At 39.0% G+C, this 17,150-nt stretch overlaps 1 protein-coding gene and 1 long non-coding RNA gene across 7 annotated transcripts in view; one reads left to right on the top strand and one right to left on the bottom strand.

Moving 5' to 3' along the window:
* TANK (TRAF family member associated NFKB activator) overlaps positions 1-17,150 on the top strand; it is a 107,306-nt gene that overhangs the window by 16,570 nt on the left and 73,586 nt on the right. The window contains exon 1 of one of the 6 annotated variants that reach the window (XM_033231311.1): positions 13,243-13,428. The exons of 2 other annotated variants lie outside the window; for them this stretch is intronic. Coding sequence is in view for 1 of the 4 variants with exons in the window: in XM_033231307.1 (XP_033087198.1) it covers positions 13,450-13,496 (47 nt within the window). In the remaining 3 variants the exon portion in view is untranslated. Of the gene's footprint in view, positions 1-13,242; positions 13,497-15,974; positions 16,592-17,150 lie in introns of those variants that run through there. 3 more of the 6 variants (XM_033231313.1, XM_033231307.1, XM_033231310.1) reach the window with 3 other exon arrangements.
* Positions 9,193-13,184, bottom strand: LOC117094955. The gene is made up of 3 exons (XR_004441745.1): positions 13,092-13,184; positions 12,127-12,197; positions 9,193-9,352 (listed from the first exon to the last, which is right to left on the bottom strand). It is a non-coding gene; the product is annotated as an uncharacterized LOC117094955 (long non-coding RNA).

Below are 17,150 nucleotides of genomic sequence, written 5' to 3'. Positions count from 1 at the left end.
CTGATGGTAGTTTCTTTTGCTGTGCAGAAGCTCTTTAGTTTAATTAGATCCCATTTGTCAATTTTGGCTTTTGTTGCCGTTGCTTTTGGTGTTTTAGACATGAAGTCCTTTCCCATGCCTATGTCCTGAATGATATTGCCTAGGTTTTTTTCTAGCATTTTTATGGTTTTAGGTCTAACATTTAAGTCTCTAAACCATCTTGAATTAATTTTTGCATAAGGAGTTAGGAAGGATCCAGTTTCAGCTTTCTACTTACAGCTAGTCAGTTTTCCCAGCATTATTTATTAAATAGGGAATCCTTTCCCCATTTCTTGTTTTTGTCAGGTTTGTCAAAGATCAGATGGTTGTAGATGTGTGGTATTATTTCTGAGGGCTCTGTTCTGTTCCATTGGTCTATATCTCTGTTTTGGTACCAGTACCATGCTGTTTTGGTTACTGTAGCCTTCTAGTATGGTTTGCAGTCAGGTAGCGTGATGCCTCCAGCTTTGTTCTTTTGGGTTAGGACTGTCTTGGCTATGTGGGCTCTTTTTGGGTTCCATATGAACTTTAAAGTAGTTTTTTCCAATTCTGTGAAGAAAGTCATTGGTAGCTTAATGGGGATGGCATTGAATCTATAAATTACCTTGGGCAGTATGGCCATTTTCACAATATTGATTCTTCCTATCCATGAGCATGGAATGTTCTTCCATTTGTTTGTGTCCTCTTTGATTTCACTGAGCAGTGGTTTGTAGTTCTCCTTGAAGAGGTCCTTTACATCCCTTGTAAGTTGGATTCCTAGATATTTTATTCTCTTTGAAGCAATGGCGAATGGGAGTTCATTCATGATTTGGCTCTCTGTTTGTCTGTTATTGGTGTATAAGACTGTTTGTGACTTTTGCACATTGATTTTGTATCCTGAGACTTTGCTGAAGTTGCTTATCAGCTTAAGGAGATTTTGGGCTGAGATGCTGGGGTTTTGTAAATATACAATCATGTCACCTGCAAACAGGGAAAATTTGACTTCTTCTTTTCCTAATTGAATACCCTTGGATTTATTTCTCTTGCCTGATTGCCCTGGCCAGAACTTCCAACACTGTGTTGAATAGGAGTGGTGAGAGAGGGCATCCCTGTCTTGTGCCAGTTTTCAAAGGGAATGCTTCCGGTTTTTGCCCATTCAGTATGATATTGGCTGTAGGTTTGTCATAAATAGCTCTTATTATTTTGAGATACGTTCCATCAATACCAAATTTATTGAGAGTTTTTAGCATGAAGGGCTGTTGAATTTTGTCAAGGGCCTTTTCTGCATCTATTGAGATAATCATGTGGTTTTTGTCTTTGGTTCTGTTTATATGCTGGATTACGTTTATTGATTTGTGTATGTTGAACCAGCCTTGCTTCCCAGGAATGAAGCCCACTTGATCATGGTGGATAAGCTTTTTGATGTGCTGCTGGATTCGGTTTGCCAGTATTTTATTGAGGATTTTTGCCTCGATGTTCATCAGGGATATTGGTCTAAAATTCTCTTTTTTTGTTGTGTCTCTGCCAGGCTTTGGTATCAGGATGATGTTAGCTTCAAAAAATGAGGATTCCCTCTTTTTCTACTGATTGGAAGAGTGTTTCAGAAGGAATGGTACCAGCTCCTCCTTGTACCTCTGGTAGAATTTGGCTGTGAATCTGTCTAGTCCTGTATTATTTTTTGTTGGTAGGCTATTAATTATTGCCTCAATTTCAGAGCCTGCTATTGGTCTATTCAGGGATTCAACTTCTTCCTGGTTGGTTTAGTCTTGGGAGAGTGTATGTGTCCAGGAATTTATCCATTTCTTCTAGCTTTTCTAGTTGATTTGCATAGAGGTGTTTATAGTATTCTTGGATGGTACTTTGTATTTCTGTGGGATCAGTGGTGATATCCCGTTTATCATTTTTTATTGTTTCTATTTGATTCTTCTCTCTTTTCTCCTTTATTAGTCTTGCTAGCAGTCTATCAATTTTGTTGATCTTTTCAAAAAACCAGCTCCTGGAGTCATTGATTTTTTGAAGGGTTTTGTGTATGTCTCTATCTTCTTCAGTTCTGCTCTGATCTTAGTTATTTCTTGCCTTCTGCTAGCTTTTGAATGTGTTTGCTCTTGCTTCTCTAGTTCTTTTCATTGTGATGTTAGGGTGTCAATTTTAGATCTTTCCTACTTTCTCTTGTGGGCATTTAGTGCTATAAATTTCCCTCTACACACTGCTTTAAATGTGTCTCAGAGATTCTGGTATGTTGTATCTTTGTTCTCATTGGTTTCAAAGAACATCTTCATTTCTGCTTTCATTTTGTTATGTACCCAGTGGTCATTCAGGAGTAGGTTGTTCAGTTTCCATGTAGTTGAGTGGTTTTGATTGAGTTTCTTAGGCCTGAGTTCTAGTTTGATTGCACTGTGGTCTGAGAGACAGTTTGTTATAATTTCTGTTCTTTTACATTTGCTGAGGAGTGCTTTACTTCCAACTATGTGGTCAATTTTGGAATAAATGCAATGTGGTGCTGAGAAGAATGTATATTCTGTTGATTTGGGGTGATGAGTTCTGTGGATGTTTATTAGTTCCTTGGTGCAGAGTTGGTGCACCGCTTGGTGCAGAGTTGAGTTCAATTCCTGGATATCCTTGTTAACTTTCTGTCCCGTTGATCTGTCTAATGTTGGCAGTGGGGTGTTAAAGTCTCCCACTATTATTGTGTGGGAGTCTAAGTCTCTTTGTAAGTCTCTGAGGACTTGCTTTATGAATCTGGGTGCTCCTGTATTGGGTGCCTATATATTTAGGACAGTTACTTCTTCTTGTTGAATTGATGCCTTTACCATTATGTAATGGCCTTCTTTGTCTCTTTTGATCTTTGTTGGTTTAAAATCTGTTGTATCAGAGACTAGGATTGCAACCCTGCCTTTTTTTGTTTTCCATTTGCTTGGAAGATCTTCCTCCATCCCTTTATTTTGAGCCTATGTGTGTCTTTCCATGTTTAGTGCTTCCTTCAGGGTCTCTTGTAGGGCAGGCCTGGTGGTGACAAAATCTCTCGGCATTTGCTTGTCTGTAAAGGATTTTATTTCTCCTTCACTTATGAAACTTTGTTTGGCTGGATATGAAATTCTGGGTTGAAAATTCTTTTCTTTAAGAATGTTGAATATTGGCCCCCACTCTCTTCTGGCTTGGAGAGTTTCCAACTCGAGATCTGCTGTTAGTCTGATGGGCTTCCCTTTGTGGGTAACCCGACCTTTCTCTCTGGCTGCCCTTAACATTTTTTCTTTCATTTCAACTTTGGTGAATCTGACAATTACGTGTCTTGGAGTTGCTCTTCTCGAGGCGTATCTTTGTGGCATTCTCTGTATTTCCTGAATTTGAATGTTGGCCTGCCTTGCTAGGTTGGGGAAGTTCTCCTGGATAATATCCTGCAGAGTGTTTTCCAACTTGGTTCCATTCTCCCTGTCACTTTCAAGTATACCAATCAGACATAGATTCAGTCTTTTCACATAATCCCATATCTCTTGGAGGCTTTGTTCATTTCTTTTTACTCTTTTTTCTCTAAACTTCTCACTTCGTTTCATTCATTTGATCTTCAATAACTGATACTCTTTCTTCCAGTTGATTGAGTTGATTATTGAAGCTTGTGCATTTGTCACATAGTTCTCGTGTCATGGTTTTCATCTCTATCAGGTCGTTTATGGACTTCTCTGTATTGGTTATTCTAGTTATCCATTCATCAAATCCTTTTCAAGGTTTTTAGTTTCTTTGCACTGAGTTCATAGTTCCTCCTTTAGCTCTGAGAAGTTTGATCGACTGAAGCCTTCTTCTCTCAACTCGTCAAAGTCATTCTCTGTCCAGCTTTGTTCCATTGCTGGCGTGGAGCTATGTTCCTTTGGAGGGGGAGAGGCACTCTGATTGTTTGAATTTCCAGCCTTTCTGCACTGCTTTTTCCCCATCTTTGTGGTTTTGTCTACCTTTGGTCTTTGATGATGGTGATGTACAGATGGGGTTTTGGTGTGGATGTCCTTTCTGTTTGTGAGTTTTCCTCCTGACAGTCAGGACCCTCAGCTGCAGGTCTGTTGGAGTTTCCTTGAGGTCCACTCCAGACCCTGTTTGCCTGGGTATCAGCAGCAAAGGCTGCAGAAGAGAGAATATTGCTGAACAGCAAGTGTTGCTGTCTGCTTGTTGCTCTGGAAGCTTCGTGTCAGAGGTGTACCCAGCTGTGTGAGGTGTGACGTGTCAGTCTGCTCCTAGTGGGGGATGTCTCCCAGTTAGGCTACTCGGGGGTCAGGGACCCACTTGAGCAGGCAGTCTGTCTGTTCTCAGATCTCACCCTCTGTGCTGGGAGAATCACTAATCTCTTCAAAGGTCAGTTGGAAATGCAGAAATCACCTGCCTTCTGTGTCACTCACGTTGGGAGCTAGAGGCTGGAGCTGTTCCTATTCAGCCATCTTGGGCACCCATTTCTTCTTTATTTTTGAAGGATAGTCTTGCCATTTATAGAATTGTTGGTTTACACTTTTTTTCTAGCACTTTATATATGTCATTCTACTATTTTCTGGCCTTCATAGTTTCAAAGCAAAATTGGCTGTTAATCTTATTGATGATTCCTTGCACATAATGTGTCACTTGTTTCTTGCTGTTTTCAATATTATCTCTTCATCTTCAGTTCAAAAACTGCCTGAAAAGTTGAGAGTATCTGTACAATGAAATAATATATGAACAGGACCTGACCTGCAGAAGGACCTCAATAAATACTGGGTAATATAAATGATTCCTGCTATTTAGTGGGTGATTCAACATGCATTTGATTTTTAATTTAAATAATTAGCCATAATTATCACTTAAAATATCTTTAAAAATTCACACTGAGAAAGTCTAGATGTTGGACTTACTAGAAAAAGACTTTCAGTCAATTGTGTTAAATATGCCCAAAGAACTAAAGGATAATCTGATTATAATTTGCTTCAGTGTGGATTTCTTTGAGTTCATTCTACTTAGAGTTCATTGAGCAACTTGAATAAGCTGGTTCAGACTTTTAGCAAATTGGGAAGTTTTCAGCCATTATTTCTTGAAATATTTTTTCTGCTTCATGTCTCTCATTTTTCCTTTAAGATTCCCACAATGTATATTAGGTAAGCTTGATGTTAATTATCTTATCACATTCTCTGACTCTTTCTTCTGCTTGCTGAAATCTGCTATTAAACCCCTATAATTAGTTTTCTATTTGTTATTGTACCATTCAGCTCCAGAATTTCTATTTGGTTCTGTTTTATAATTTATATCACTTTTCTATACTCTCCTTTTGTTCATAAATCATTTTCCTGATTTCTTTTAGTTCTTTGTCCATGGTTTTCTTTAGCTCTTTGGGCATATTTAAGGCAACTGATTGAAAGTCTTTTGTAGTAAGTTCAATATATAGATCTTCTCAGTATGAACTTTTAAAGACATTTTAAGAGATAATTATGACTTTTCATTTAAATTAAAAATCAGGCTGGGTATGATCCCAGTTCACACCTATAATCTCAGCACTTTGGGAAGCAGAGGCAGGTGGATTTCTTGAGCTCAGGAGTTTAATACCAGCCTGGGCAACATGGCGAAACCCTGTCTCTACAAAAAATACAAAAATTAGCCAGGCATGATGGTGCACGTCTGTAGTCCCAGCTACTCAGGAACATAAAATGGGAGAATCACATCAGCCCAGGAAGTCAAGGCTGCAGTGAGCCAAGATCATGCACGGCACTCCAGCCTGGGTGACAGAGCAAGACCCTGTCTCAAAAAAAAAAAAAATCAACTGCATGTAGAACCACCTACTCAGTTCCAGGAATTTTCTATATTACCCAATATTTACTGCAGTCCTCCTGTAGGCCAGGTCTTGTTCATATATTATTTTGTTGGACAAGTACACTGACCTTTGACAGGAGAAGAAACTGAGGCACAGGATTAGTAAAGTCATATGATTAGTAAATGGCAATACCAACATATGAACAAGGCAACTTTAACAGAGAACTCTCACTTATAGTCATCATGCTTTAGCTTCTCTCAGCTGTAGTTTGCCTTTGTGGGGGCAATGATAACCTAGGACTCTGCCTAGTGAGTGTAAGTTTCTTTAACATCAGTCATAATGGCCACCCTAAGGTTAAAAACATCCAAATATGTATCTTGAAATTTCAAGCATAATGCACGTCATAAAGAGGAAAGGACACGGTGAAATAGAAGCCCACAGCTGAGCCGACAGTCACCCTAGAAAGGAAATCAAGTGTGGCCTAGCTTAGAATCAGATCTTTCAGTAGAGGACTCAACAGACCAGGTAAAATATGAGCAAAACATGTTCTAGGCTGAGGAAAGCAGCAAATACCTGAAAAGGACAAAAAAGTGATCACTTAAGGTATTAAAAGAAGCCCAAAATCCGCAGGAAGAAGCAGGATAAGTCTGGAGAGTTAGGAAGACGCCTCATTCCAGGATTAAGAGTTTGGGTTTTATCCTAAAGGTGAGGGGTAGACATTTAACGGTTGTAGGTGGTAAAGAAACATAACAACATAGAATCTGACAAGGGAGAAAGTGAGGCAAACAATTAGGAGGCTAGCATGGTAACTATGAGTTGATGGTAGTTTGAACAAGGGGTAGGAATGGAGATAGATAGTGGTAATAGGGACATAGAGTGTAAGCATGCAAGAAATACTGCAGAGGAGTACTCACATGATGTACCTGATTGGGTGACTGATTGAATGTTGGGAATTAAGATGTTTAAATCTTTATTATGTGGACAATGTTTTCATTTCTTTCTTCCTCTATTAACATAAAAATTAAGCGTATACTTTTTTTTCTGATACAGTCTCACTCTTTTGCCCAGGCTAGAGTGCAGTGGTGCCATCTCAGCTCACTGCAACCTCCGCCTCCCAGGTGCAAATGATTCTTGTGCCTCAGCCTCCTGAGTAGCCGGGATTACAGACATGTACCACAACACTTGGCTAATTTTTGTACTTTTAGTAGAGACGAATTTTCTTCATGTTGGCCAGGCTGGTCTTGAACTCCTGGCCTCAAGTGATACGCCTGCCTTGGCCTCCCAAAGTGATGAGATTACAGGTGTGAGTCACCATGCACAGCCAAAAACAAGCATACACTTTTAAATTCTACTTGTAGTTATTTATCTTCACAGTAAAAAAACTAAAATGATACATCTTCAATTATTATACTTAGAATGAGATCCTGTAATTTTCTTATTTCTATATATAGATGAGAAAATGAGTAAAATAGCAGAACACATTTACTTCCTGCCACCTCTCTCCCACCCACTTGTGTATTTGTTGCTGTAATCAGAAAGTTGTGACCATATTATCATTATTAAATTATTTATTAGGTAATAATTTGTATCTTATGTGTCAAAAATTTCATTTTTCCATTGCTTTGTAATTGCAACATGTTTTTAATGGATCTATGTTTAAATTATTTCAAATGTTTTCTAATATTTATTTTATATCAAAATTTCACCTTTCTTGAGTTTTTAATTTTGACTCCTTCTTGAATAAGGGAAGTATATCTTCAATTGTTTGAGAAAATGGGTGATATGATGTTTGAAACTTGAGGTATCTGAAAATGTCTTTGTTTTCCTTTTCTTGAATAAATGATAACTTGAGTAGGCAGACGCTATAGGTCAAATCTTCCCCAGGCAACTGTAGATGTTATTCTATTCAGTTTTTGAAGTTTAATGCTGAAAACAAGTTTTTCTTTTCTTTTTTTTTTTTTTTGAGGCAGAGTCTCGCTCTGTCGCCCGGACTGGAGTGCAGTGGCCGGATCTCAGCTCACTGCAAGCTCTGCCTCCCGGGTTCACGCCATTCTCCTGCCTCAGCCTCCCGAGGAGCTGGGACTACAGGCGCCCGCCACCTCGCCCGGCTAGTTTTTGTATTTTTTTTTTAGTAGAGACGGGGTTTCACCGTGTTAGCCAGGATGGTCTCGATCTCCTGACCTCGTGATCCGCCCGTCTCGGCCTTCCAAAGGGATTACAGGCTTGAGCCACCGCGCCCGGCCAAGTTTTTCTTTTTTTGCAATTAATCAATTTTTTTTTTTGCCACCTGGATTTTTGTTGAACTTTTTTCATACCTTAGATACCAGAAGCCTTCCGTCGCCCTCTCAAGACTGGACTATGGCCTTTCCAATGTGTTTTCAGAGTACCATATATTACCCCTAATGTAAAATCATGATACCACATTGTATAATAATTGCCTGATTCTTGTATGTATGTCACCCACTAGACACCAGTTCTTTTAAGGTAGGACTGTGTCTTAGTGATCTTTCTATCCCTAATTCTTTTTCTTTTTTTTTTTTTTGAGACGGAGTCTCACTCTGTCACCCAGGCTGGAACGCAGTGGCCTGATCTCAGCTCACTGCAAGCTCCGCCTCCCGGGTTCACACCATTCTCCTGCCTCAGCCTCCCAAGTAGCTGGGACTACAGGCGCCCGCCAACGCGCCCGGCTAGTTTTTTGTATTTTTTAGTAGAGACAAGGTTTCACCATGTTAGCCAGGATGGTCTTGATCTCCTGACCTCGTGATCCGCCCGCCTCGGCCTCCCAAAGTGCTGGGATTACAGGCTTGAGCCACCGCACCCGGCCTCTATCCCTAATTCTTAGCACATAGCAAATATTACCAAAATATTCACTGACTAATGAGTTGATAGAGCATTTAATATTGAAATTTTTAACAAGATAGATCATTAATATATTTCAAAACACATTGAGTCCTTTTCATTTTTAGGAAGTATTGTATTGGTTCAAAGTATTACTTCAGATAGCTTCTGATGTATCTGTGGTTGCTGTCTCTGTTCTATTTACCCCAATCTCTTCTTCAGGAAGAAGCTGGGGCATAATCTTTCTACCCTTTCCTTTAATGGTTGTCACCTATTTATACTTTCCATTCATATTTTGGAAGAGTTTTTCAAGCTTTTACTCTAATCATTGATTTATTATTCTGCAATACTGATTCCATCTTTGATTATGTCCAAATTACATGTGAATTGCCATTGCATGTTGTTCTGTGTCCTTACAGCCTTAACTTATCCAACTTTGGTTTTATTTCACCTTGTCTCTAGTTCTCTCCTTATCTTAGTCTAATAGCTTATCATATATTTCATCTCTTTTTGCACAGAAAATACAAAGCAGATTCTCTCCATATACTTCTGCTTCTAGTAAATCATTTTCCAAAGTATTCACTTTCTTTGCATTTTGAAGACTCTCTTTCAGAAAGCATAATCTTTTCAAAGGGGTGCTTTCTTTTGTAGTTACTTGTTCCAAGCCTTGCATCAACCTTACTACCTGAATGTGTGGATTTTGGTTCTTGGCTCTTCTCATTTTCTGTCTGATGCTATTAGTTCTTCAGCGTAGATGTTGAGCTGGAAGACATATAGACATGCACAGTCAACAGCTAACCTTTTGGCTTGAAGCTGACATTTATCAACTTTGTCACTGCAGGTCTTGGGCTGAGGTAAGATTCTTTACCTTTAATAGGTAGTTACTTTACTATAAAGATAAGAATTCCTAGTTAATCAGAAACAATGATTTGTCTTTTTCTTCATAAGAACCACATATGAAAAACTAAACCCCCAGAGAAACAAACACCCAGTTCTGTCTGCCCAACCCCTTTCATTATTAGTTTCCCAAGCTTGGATACAGAGCATCACACCTATCTACTCCCTTTGGGTTATTGCTGGTATTCTCCATAGCTCCAAATGGGTCACAGAGAGAGAAACTAATGGGAGAGATTAGGGCAAAGAGGTGTAAAATACTTCTTAGCCATCACGCATAACAGTTAAGTTACTTGTAGGGGCGGTGAGGCTGGTAGCTTCCTTACTATCCTTCCATACCAACACCTTTGCTTGCCTTCCAACAAAAAAGTACATGTCCATTTCAGCTTCACACTTCTTGCAATAAGTGCAATATCCTATCAAATTCTGGAACTAGGGTGCTTGTCAACAGGGTTATAGCTGCTCTTATGGTACTTTTCTGTGAGTTAGAAAAAGCACCTATCTGAGAAGACACAGGCTGAAGGAGGCAAGGCTTTGCAAGTGAGCACAGCCTGCTCAACCATACACAGTGGCCCTCATTGTCAATCTGTATTCCAAGGCCATTGTGAGTTCTCATGTTTTTCTGATTTTTCATAAGCATTTATGTTGGAGAGTCTGCAATATAAACAGCCAGTCCAGATGTCATCGTAAATCAGAAGTCAACCAGATTCCATTAATAGTGATATTTCACATCAAAGATTTGACTGAGAACATACCTGACATTCCAAGTCATAGTAAGTGTTTATATTGGCAGGTTTCCTTGTCCTTAGATTTATATTCAGAATTCTCAATAAATTATTAAGCAGTTTTAAAACTAGGATTCAAAATATTTTTAAGACACAGTCTCTCTCTGTTGCCCAGGCTGCAGTGCAGTGGCATGATCTCGGCTCACTGAAATCTCTGCCTTCTGGGTTCAAGTAATCTGCCTGCCTCAGCCTCCTGTAAAGCTGGGAGTATAGGTGTGCACCACCACACCTGGCTAATTTTTGTATTTTTAGCAGAAACGGGTTTTCACCATGTTGGCCAGGCTGGTCCCAAACTCCTGACCTTAAGTGATCAGTCCGCCTTGGCCTCCCGAAGTGCTGGGATGACAGGCGTGAGCCACTGCACCCGTCCAGGTTCTAAAATATCTTTCAAAGGCCCGCAATTCCCCCATTTTCTTTTAATAATTAATTAATTATGATTATTATTATTAAATAGAGATGTGGTCTCACTATGTTGCCCAGGCTGGTCTCAAATTCCTGAGCTCAAGTGATCCTCTGCCCTTGGCCTCCCAAAGTGTTAGGATTATATGTGTGAGCACCACACCTGGCCAGTTCCCCATTTTCATGCCATCATACCCAACCTCCAATGCTCACTAACTTGAGGTATATAATAATATGAGTGAAGGAAAATTGTAATAAAATTATGTCATTATTTTAAAAGATTATTCCTCAAATAAATATCTCAACTTAATTTCTAACCTTCATAAAACATATTGTATGCGAATTCTTAAAAAATCATCATTATAGGAAAAGGAAAATGTTTGATACCATTTTAGCATTGTTTAGAAAGTAATTAGGCCGGGCGCGGTGGCTCAAGCCTGTAATCCCAGCACTTTGGGAGGCCGAGACGGGCGGATCACGAGGTCAGGAGATCGAGACCATCTGGCTAACACGGTGAAACCCCATCTCTACTAAAAATGCAAAAAACTAGCCGGGCGAGGTGGTGGGGGCCTGTAGTCCCAGCTACTCCGGAGGCTGAAGCAGGAGAATGGCGTGAACCTGGGAGGCGGAGCTTGCAGTGAGCTGAGATCCGGCCACTGCACTCCAGCCCGGGCGACAGAGCAAGACTCCGTCTCAAAAAAAAAAAAAAGAAAGAAAGTAATTCTACCAGCATTTATGCATATTTCACATATAGGGGTATTATGCAGCCACTTCTCTTCAAGACTACAACATCATGGAAGTGGAAAGAGAAAAACATATATTTAAGAAATGTGTATATCTAGCTTATTTCCTTATTCAAAGTTTTTATCACCTCCATATTTCAAAATGCCTATGCATTCAGCTTTAGATTCTGAGTATATTACTAAATTCCACTATTTCAATCAGAAATCTTCAAACCAGCTTATTTAATTCACTCAAGCAGTGCTGAATAAACTAGACTTCATCAAAATTAAGAATTTCTGCTTTGCAAAAGATATTATCAAGAGAGTAAAAAGACAAGCCACAAACAAGGAGAAAATTTTTGCAAAAGACATATCTGATAAAGGACTGTTATCAAAAAATACAAAGAATATTTAAAACTCAACATTTGGAAAACAACCTGATTAAAAAATGGGCCAAAGGCCTTTACCTCCCCAAAGAAGATAACCAGATGGTAAATAAATAGCCATATGAAAAGATCCTCCACATCATATGTCATCAGGGAAATGCAAATTAAAACAACAATGAAATACCACACACATCTGTTAGAACGGCCCAAATCCAGAACACTTACAACACCAAATGCTGGCAAAGATTTGGAGCAACAGGAACTCTTATTCATTCCTGGTGGGAATGCAAAATGGTAGCCACTTTGGAAGACAATTTGGCAATTGCTTACAAAACTAAACATTCTCTTACCTTATGATCCAGCAATCATACTACTTGGTATTTATCCAAAGGAGATGAAAACTATGTCTGCACAAAAAAACCTGCACACAGATATTTATAACAGCTTTTATCATCACACTGGGGTGAGGGATGTTGATAATGGGGAAGGGCTATGCTTGTGTGGGGTCAGAAAGTATATGGAAAATCTCTGGACATTCCTTTCCATTTTGCTGTGAATCTAAAACTGCTCTCAAAAAAAGTTTAAATAATTTTTTAAAGCAGTACTGTATTGTCATGTTTAACTCACTTACTTATTACAAGAAAACTATTCAACTAGTAAAAACGTTATATATAAGAAGCTTCTGTTTGTTAAAAAGATTGTTTCAAACATATTTAGACTTTGACTTTTAAAAGTATACAGCAACATTCAAGATAGCTAGACAGAATGCACTGCACCTTGGCAGGTTTTTAAATTCCTGGACTTACTGGCCTAAGGAAAGATGTGTAAACATCCATGATTCAGAACTACAGGGAGAAATTGGGGCGGCCAGAACCTCATCCTCTTGTCCTAAAGGGAAAAGATATCTTGCTTGCGGTATCTAAGATTTGAATCTTAGAGAATATTCATGCATGGCTAGGAATTGGAATAATGGAGAAGTCTTAATTCATGGGGAATTTTCTAATGAAGTTCCACCTCCATTTCCAGCCATTCTTCTTTAACAAATACATTTAGCGAAAAATACTACTAGTTGGGGAGAAACCAAATGGGTATGTGTAAATGTAGTGTCTCTCAGAGTGTGGACTTTAACCACCTTTAATTACATACATTTACGAGGATCTGTTGAAAATGCAGGTTCCTGGGCTTCACCCCAGTTGCTCGGAAATGAAAACTGTAGGAGTCGGTTGGTGAAACTACATTTTGTTTCTCAGGTGATTCTTGTGTACTCTAACTCATATATAGGGTGATGTTATTTATTTAGTGGTTATTTATTTACCGGTTATTTATCATTTGGCAAAAATATCCAGCAAAGACCCGCAAGTGACCTTTACACTTGACATAGGATTCCCTTCCGCGGCTGACGCTTTTTTTTTTTTTTTTTCCTAAGAGGCGGGGAGTTGGCTGGGCGGGGCGGGGCGGGGAAGAACAGCCCTGGGCTGGGCCGGGCAGGGGGGAAGGGCCCTGGCCTTGTCGGGTGGAAGGTGAAGAGTTAATGGCTCCGCGCGCAGGCACTGCCCTCTGAACTGGAACAAAAAGCAACTTCCGGTTGGAGTCACTCGGCCAGGCGCCGGCGACCTGACGGGAGAGGGAGTGTAGCCGAAACCGTGAACTGTGTGAGTAAGAAACTTTGCGAAATGGTGTGTCCGAATCCATCAAGCACCGCGTCGGAGAATTTGTCTGCGTAAGCGAGAGGGACGCGCTGACAGTAGGGGCGCCGCAGGGAGAGAAGCCGAGGAGCAGCAGAGACAAAACAATTTGCAGTTTGGGGAGGGGTTTTGTGCGGGAGAAACCACGCGAGTTCTTCCCCTGGAGCGGACTCCTTGGCTGGGGGTTTCCGGGCCCGCGATGTCAGCATAGCATCATCGGCCCCTGCCCCAACGGCTTCATGGGAGGGACTCGTCCCAGCTGCTTTGCCCGGGAAATGGGGGTGGCAGGGCCTGCGGTGTCGAGGTGAGCAGTGGACCCGCCAGGAACATCCCCGACTTCCCTTCGAGAGAGGGACTGCCTCCTAGAATCAAGTAGTAGTCTTTCGAAAACTTAATTGGTTCTTTCTGTTGTTTTCCCAAGGTGGTTGCACAATTCCGCTCTGCCTTCCAGTGGGGTGTCATCATAGCCTGGTCAGTGAGAAGTTGGGTAACTTCCCAGAGGGTCACGGAGGGAGTGGGTGGCCAAGGCAAGAAGAACAGAAGCCAACTTCGCCCACAGTGGGAACCCAGGCGTTAGGTGGAGTCCCCACGCCGGTATAAACTGACTAGCAACGAGTTACAGGCAAAAAAGCTGTGCTTGTCAAGAAGTAGAAAGAGGGGGAGGATAATCAGAGAAGAGCTGTGCTTTTATTATGCTAAGCAGCCTTGCTCTGTAAAATGGTGTTTATCTCACCTCACAGGACATGCTTTTGACAAGTTATAATAAGGGAGAGATGGTAGTAAAGGAAGTGAAGAAGCGACGTGAAATTGAAGGAAAAGGAAATGACCTGCCTCCTTACCGCGATTGGAATACACAAACGAGAGGTAGCAGAGAAGCAAGCAGTGTATTCTGTTAAAAATTCTTGTGTCCTCATTTGAGAGAGGAGGGATCCTCAAATAATACAACTTTGTGTAAAGCAGGAAGTGAAATCCTTCTCAGTCCTCTCCCCAGTTGTAATCCAAGCCTTCCACATCTTTCCTGTATGTGCATAATCATGTTATTTTGCTTTCTTACATAGTTTATGTAAGAGATTATGCATACTGTTCTATAATCTGTTTCAGATTAAATACATATATATGGTGAAAGTCTTGCCATATGTAGCTCTATTTTATTGTAATGTCGGCGTGGTATTGCATTGTGTAGATGTACCAAATTGTAATTAACTATCACTTACTATGTCCTGTCCCTATATATTGCCCAATATTCTTCAAAATTATCTATTTATCATTAGAATACAGATTCTTTGTGAAATATATGGCAAATATTTTCAAGAATTATCAATGCTTTGGTTTAAAATGCGCAGGCTTTTTATCTCAGGAAAGAAGGTAGTCCCCAGTCAAAAATTCTTAAAATCTTCTCCTATATTACCTGTTAATTCTCTTTTTACGATTTACTCATTAAAACATCCTAAAATGATTTTTGTATACTAAGATAAGGATTTTTTTTTCTTTGTTTTTATGACTGGTCAGTCATTTTTCCTGAAATCATTTGTTGAAATCATTTCTCTCCCAACTGACTAGAAATACTTCCTTAATATAGTAAATTCTTATGTGTGTATGCATCTTTTCTTTAGACTCATCTGTTGCTTTGATCTTTTTGTCTCTTCCTTTAAAAATACCAATCTGCTTTGATATTACATTTTCTACTAATTCATAGGACAAGTCCTTCTTCATTTTTCCTTTTCAAAATTTTCTTGAATGTAATTGCATTATCTTTGAGATAAAATTTAACATAAACTGTTCATATTTCATTAAAATACTCTGTTGGGGATTTAACCATTTTCTTATATTTTGTGACTGGTATGTAGATGAGTGTTTATGTATCTGGCCAACTTTCTAAATTTATTAGTTTTAATAAATTGTTTCACTTGAATTTTCTAGGAAAACAATCATCTAATTATAATTATCTTATATCTTTCTTTCTTTGCTTTAGTGAATTGCTGGCTTCCCCAGAATAGTGGTAAATAGTAACAGTGGTTCTGGCCATCCTTTATCTTCTTAGTTTGGGGATTTTTTTACTATGTCATCATTAAATATGAAGTTACTATTAATTTCTAATAAATTCTATTAGGGAAGTTTCCTTTAATATTTCTAGCTCATTATGATTTTTACAGAGAAGTGTTTGGATTGTATCCAAAGTCATTTTTGCAACTGGGGATTGGGGAGTGTCTGTTGTATTAGATAGCACTTTGAGAACAATTTTAAATAATAGATATTAGGTGTTCATTTGGTGTGTATATATATTTCTTGTTGTGTTAAGATAATGTCTCTTCATTACTTCTTAATATTTTTATCAGGAATGGAAGTTGGATTTTGTCAAATGACTTTTTGACATCCATCATAACCATTTATAGGTACTTTTCATCTTTGACCTAATAGGATAGTGAATTATTTTAGTATATTTCCAGTTTGTGAACCAATCTTACACATGGTCATGGTATAATATTTAAGTATATATTGGTTCCTTTGGTAACATTTTTATTTAAAATCAATAATTGAGATTCATTTTATACTCACCTTTTTCTGTTACTTTTGCTAGGTTTTGATACCAAGGTTGTGCTGGTTCCTAAAAAGAACTGGGCAGAGTTCTTCTTCCTCTGCTCTGATGTAGTTTAAATAGCCTAAGAACTCTGTTCTTTGAAGATCTGAAAGAATTCACTCATGAAACCATCTGGGTCTGATATTGTTCAGCAACAATAAGACAGCCACAATCCTCAGCAAAATGGTTCAGAACAAACAAAAACTCCTTTGTGTAAATACAATTGAATGAAAGAGTCTGAGACACCAGTAATGTCAAGAACTAAGAGCACCTGCTGTACTGATGCTGGTTATTTCCCCCCAACACAACAACTTTTTTTTCATGGGCAAGGAAAAATGCTGTAGGTAGGCTGAGGCTGTTAAGTAAAATGTCTTGCTGTTCTTTCTCTTCCCTTCTCCAGTTATGTTACAGAAGCAAGGGTATTGCTTTTACATGGGCAAGTTTTGTCTATGCCCTGAAAGAAACCAAGAGTGAAACTCAACTGGGAAAGCATCAGTTTCACTTTGTTGTCACTAGTTTCCCAATTTTGCCGGGAAATTTCTTACTTTAAAGGTAATAACCAAGCTGACATTTTACTGTAGCCAAATCCTACAGAGGGTTTCAAAATGAGTGGGTGAAAAAATATACAAGCTTAACATACTTATACTTATTTAATATGAAGTGAAAAACATTAGCACAGTTCAGGTATGCGCATGGTATGTGCACGCACATGGAGCAGTGCTGTCATCTAACAAAAGCCCACCTTTTTACTTGACTAATGGTTTACTGTTAATACATAGATAATAGTGTAAGTAATTGATAGACTTTTATAAATGATTATTTCAAATGCTTTTTGATCACCTTCAAGAATGACCTGAGACAGGTAATGTAATTTAGCAATTTGCATCTATGAACTGTGGAGGATACCTACAGACACTCAAGTGTTATTTACAGTAGGATGCAGGCATTATGTGAATGCTTGGGTATTATATTTCCATTTATGGGCTCTTATAGCAAAAATAATTGGGGACTTGTCCTATGATGAAGAAAGACTGTGTGTTTTTTAAAACCATACCTGTTGTCCAAAAGCAAATGGTAAATAAAAATAGCCTGTTGACATAAAGCTTTGCTA

Source organism: Trachypithecus francoisi, unplaced genomic scaffold (assembly GCF_009764315.1).
Source record: "Trachypithecus francoisi isolate TF-2019V2 unplaced genomic scaffold, Tfra_2.0 Lachesis_group13, whole genome shotgun sequence".
In the NCBI taxonomy this organism is placed as follows: domain Eukaryota; kingdom Metazoa; phylum Chordata; class Mammalia; order Primates; family Cercopithecidae; genus Trachypithecus; species Trachypithecus francoisi.
The sequence above is the reverse complement of the archived record's forward strand: the minus strand, read 5'-3'. Positions and strand labels throughout refer to the sequence as shown.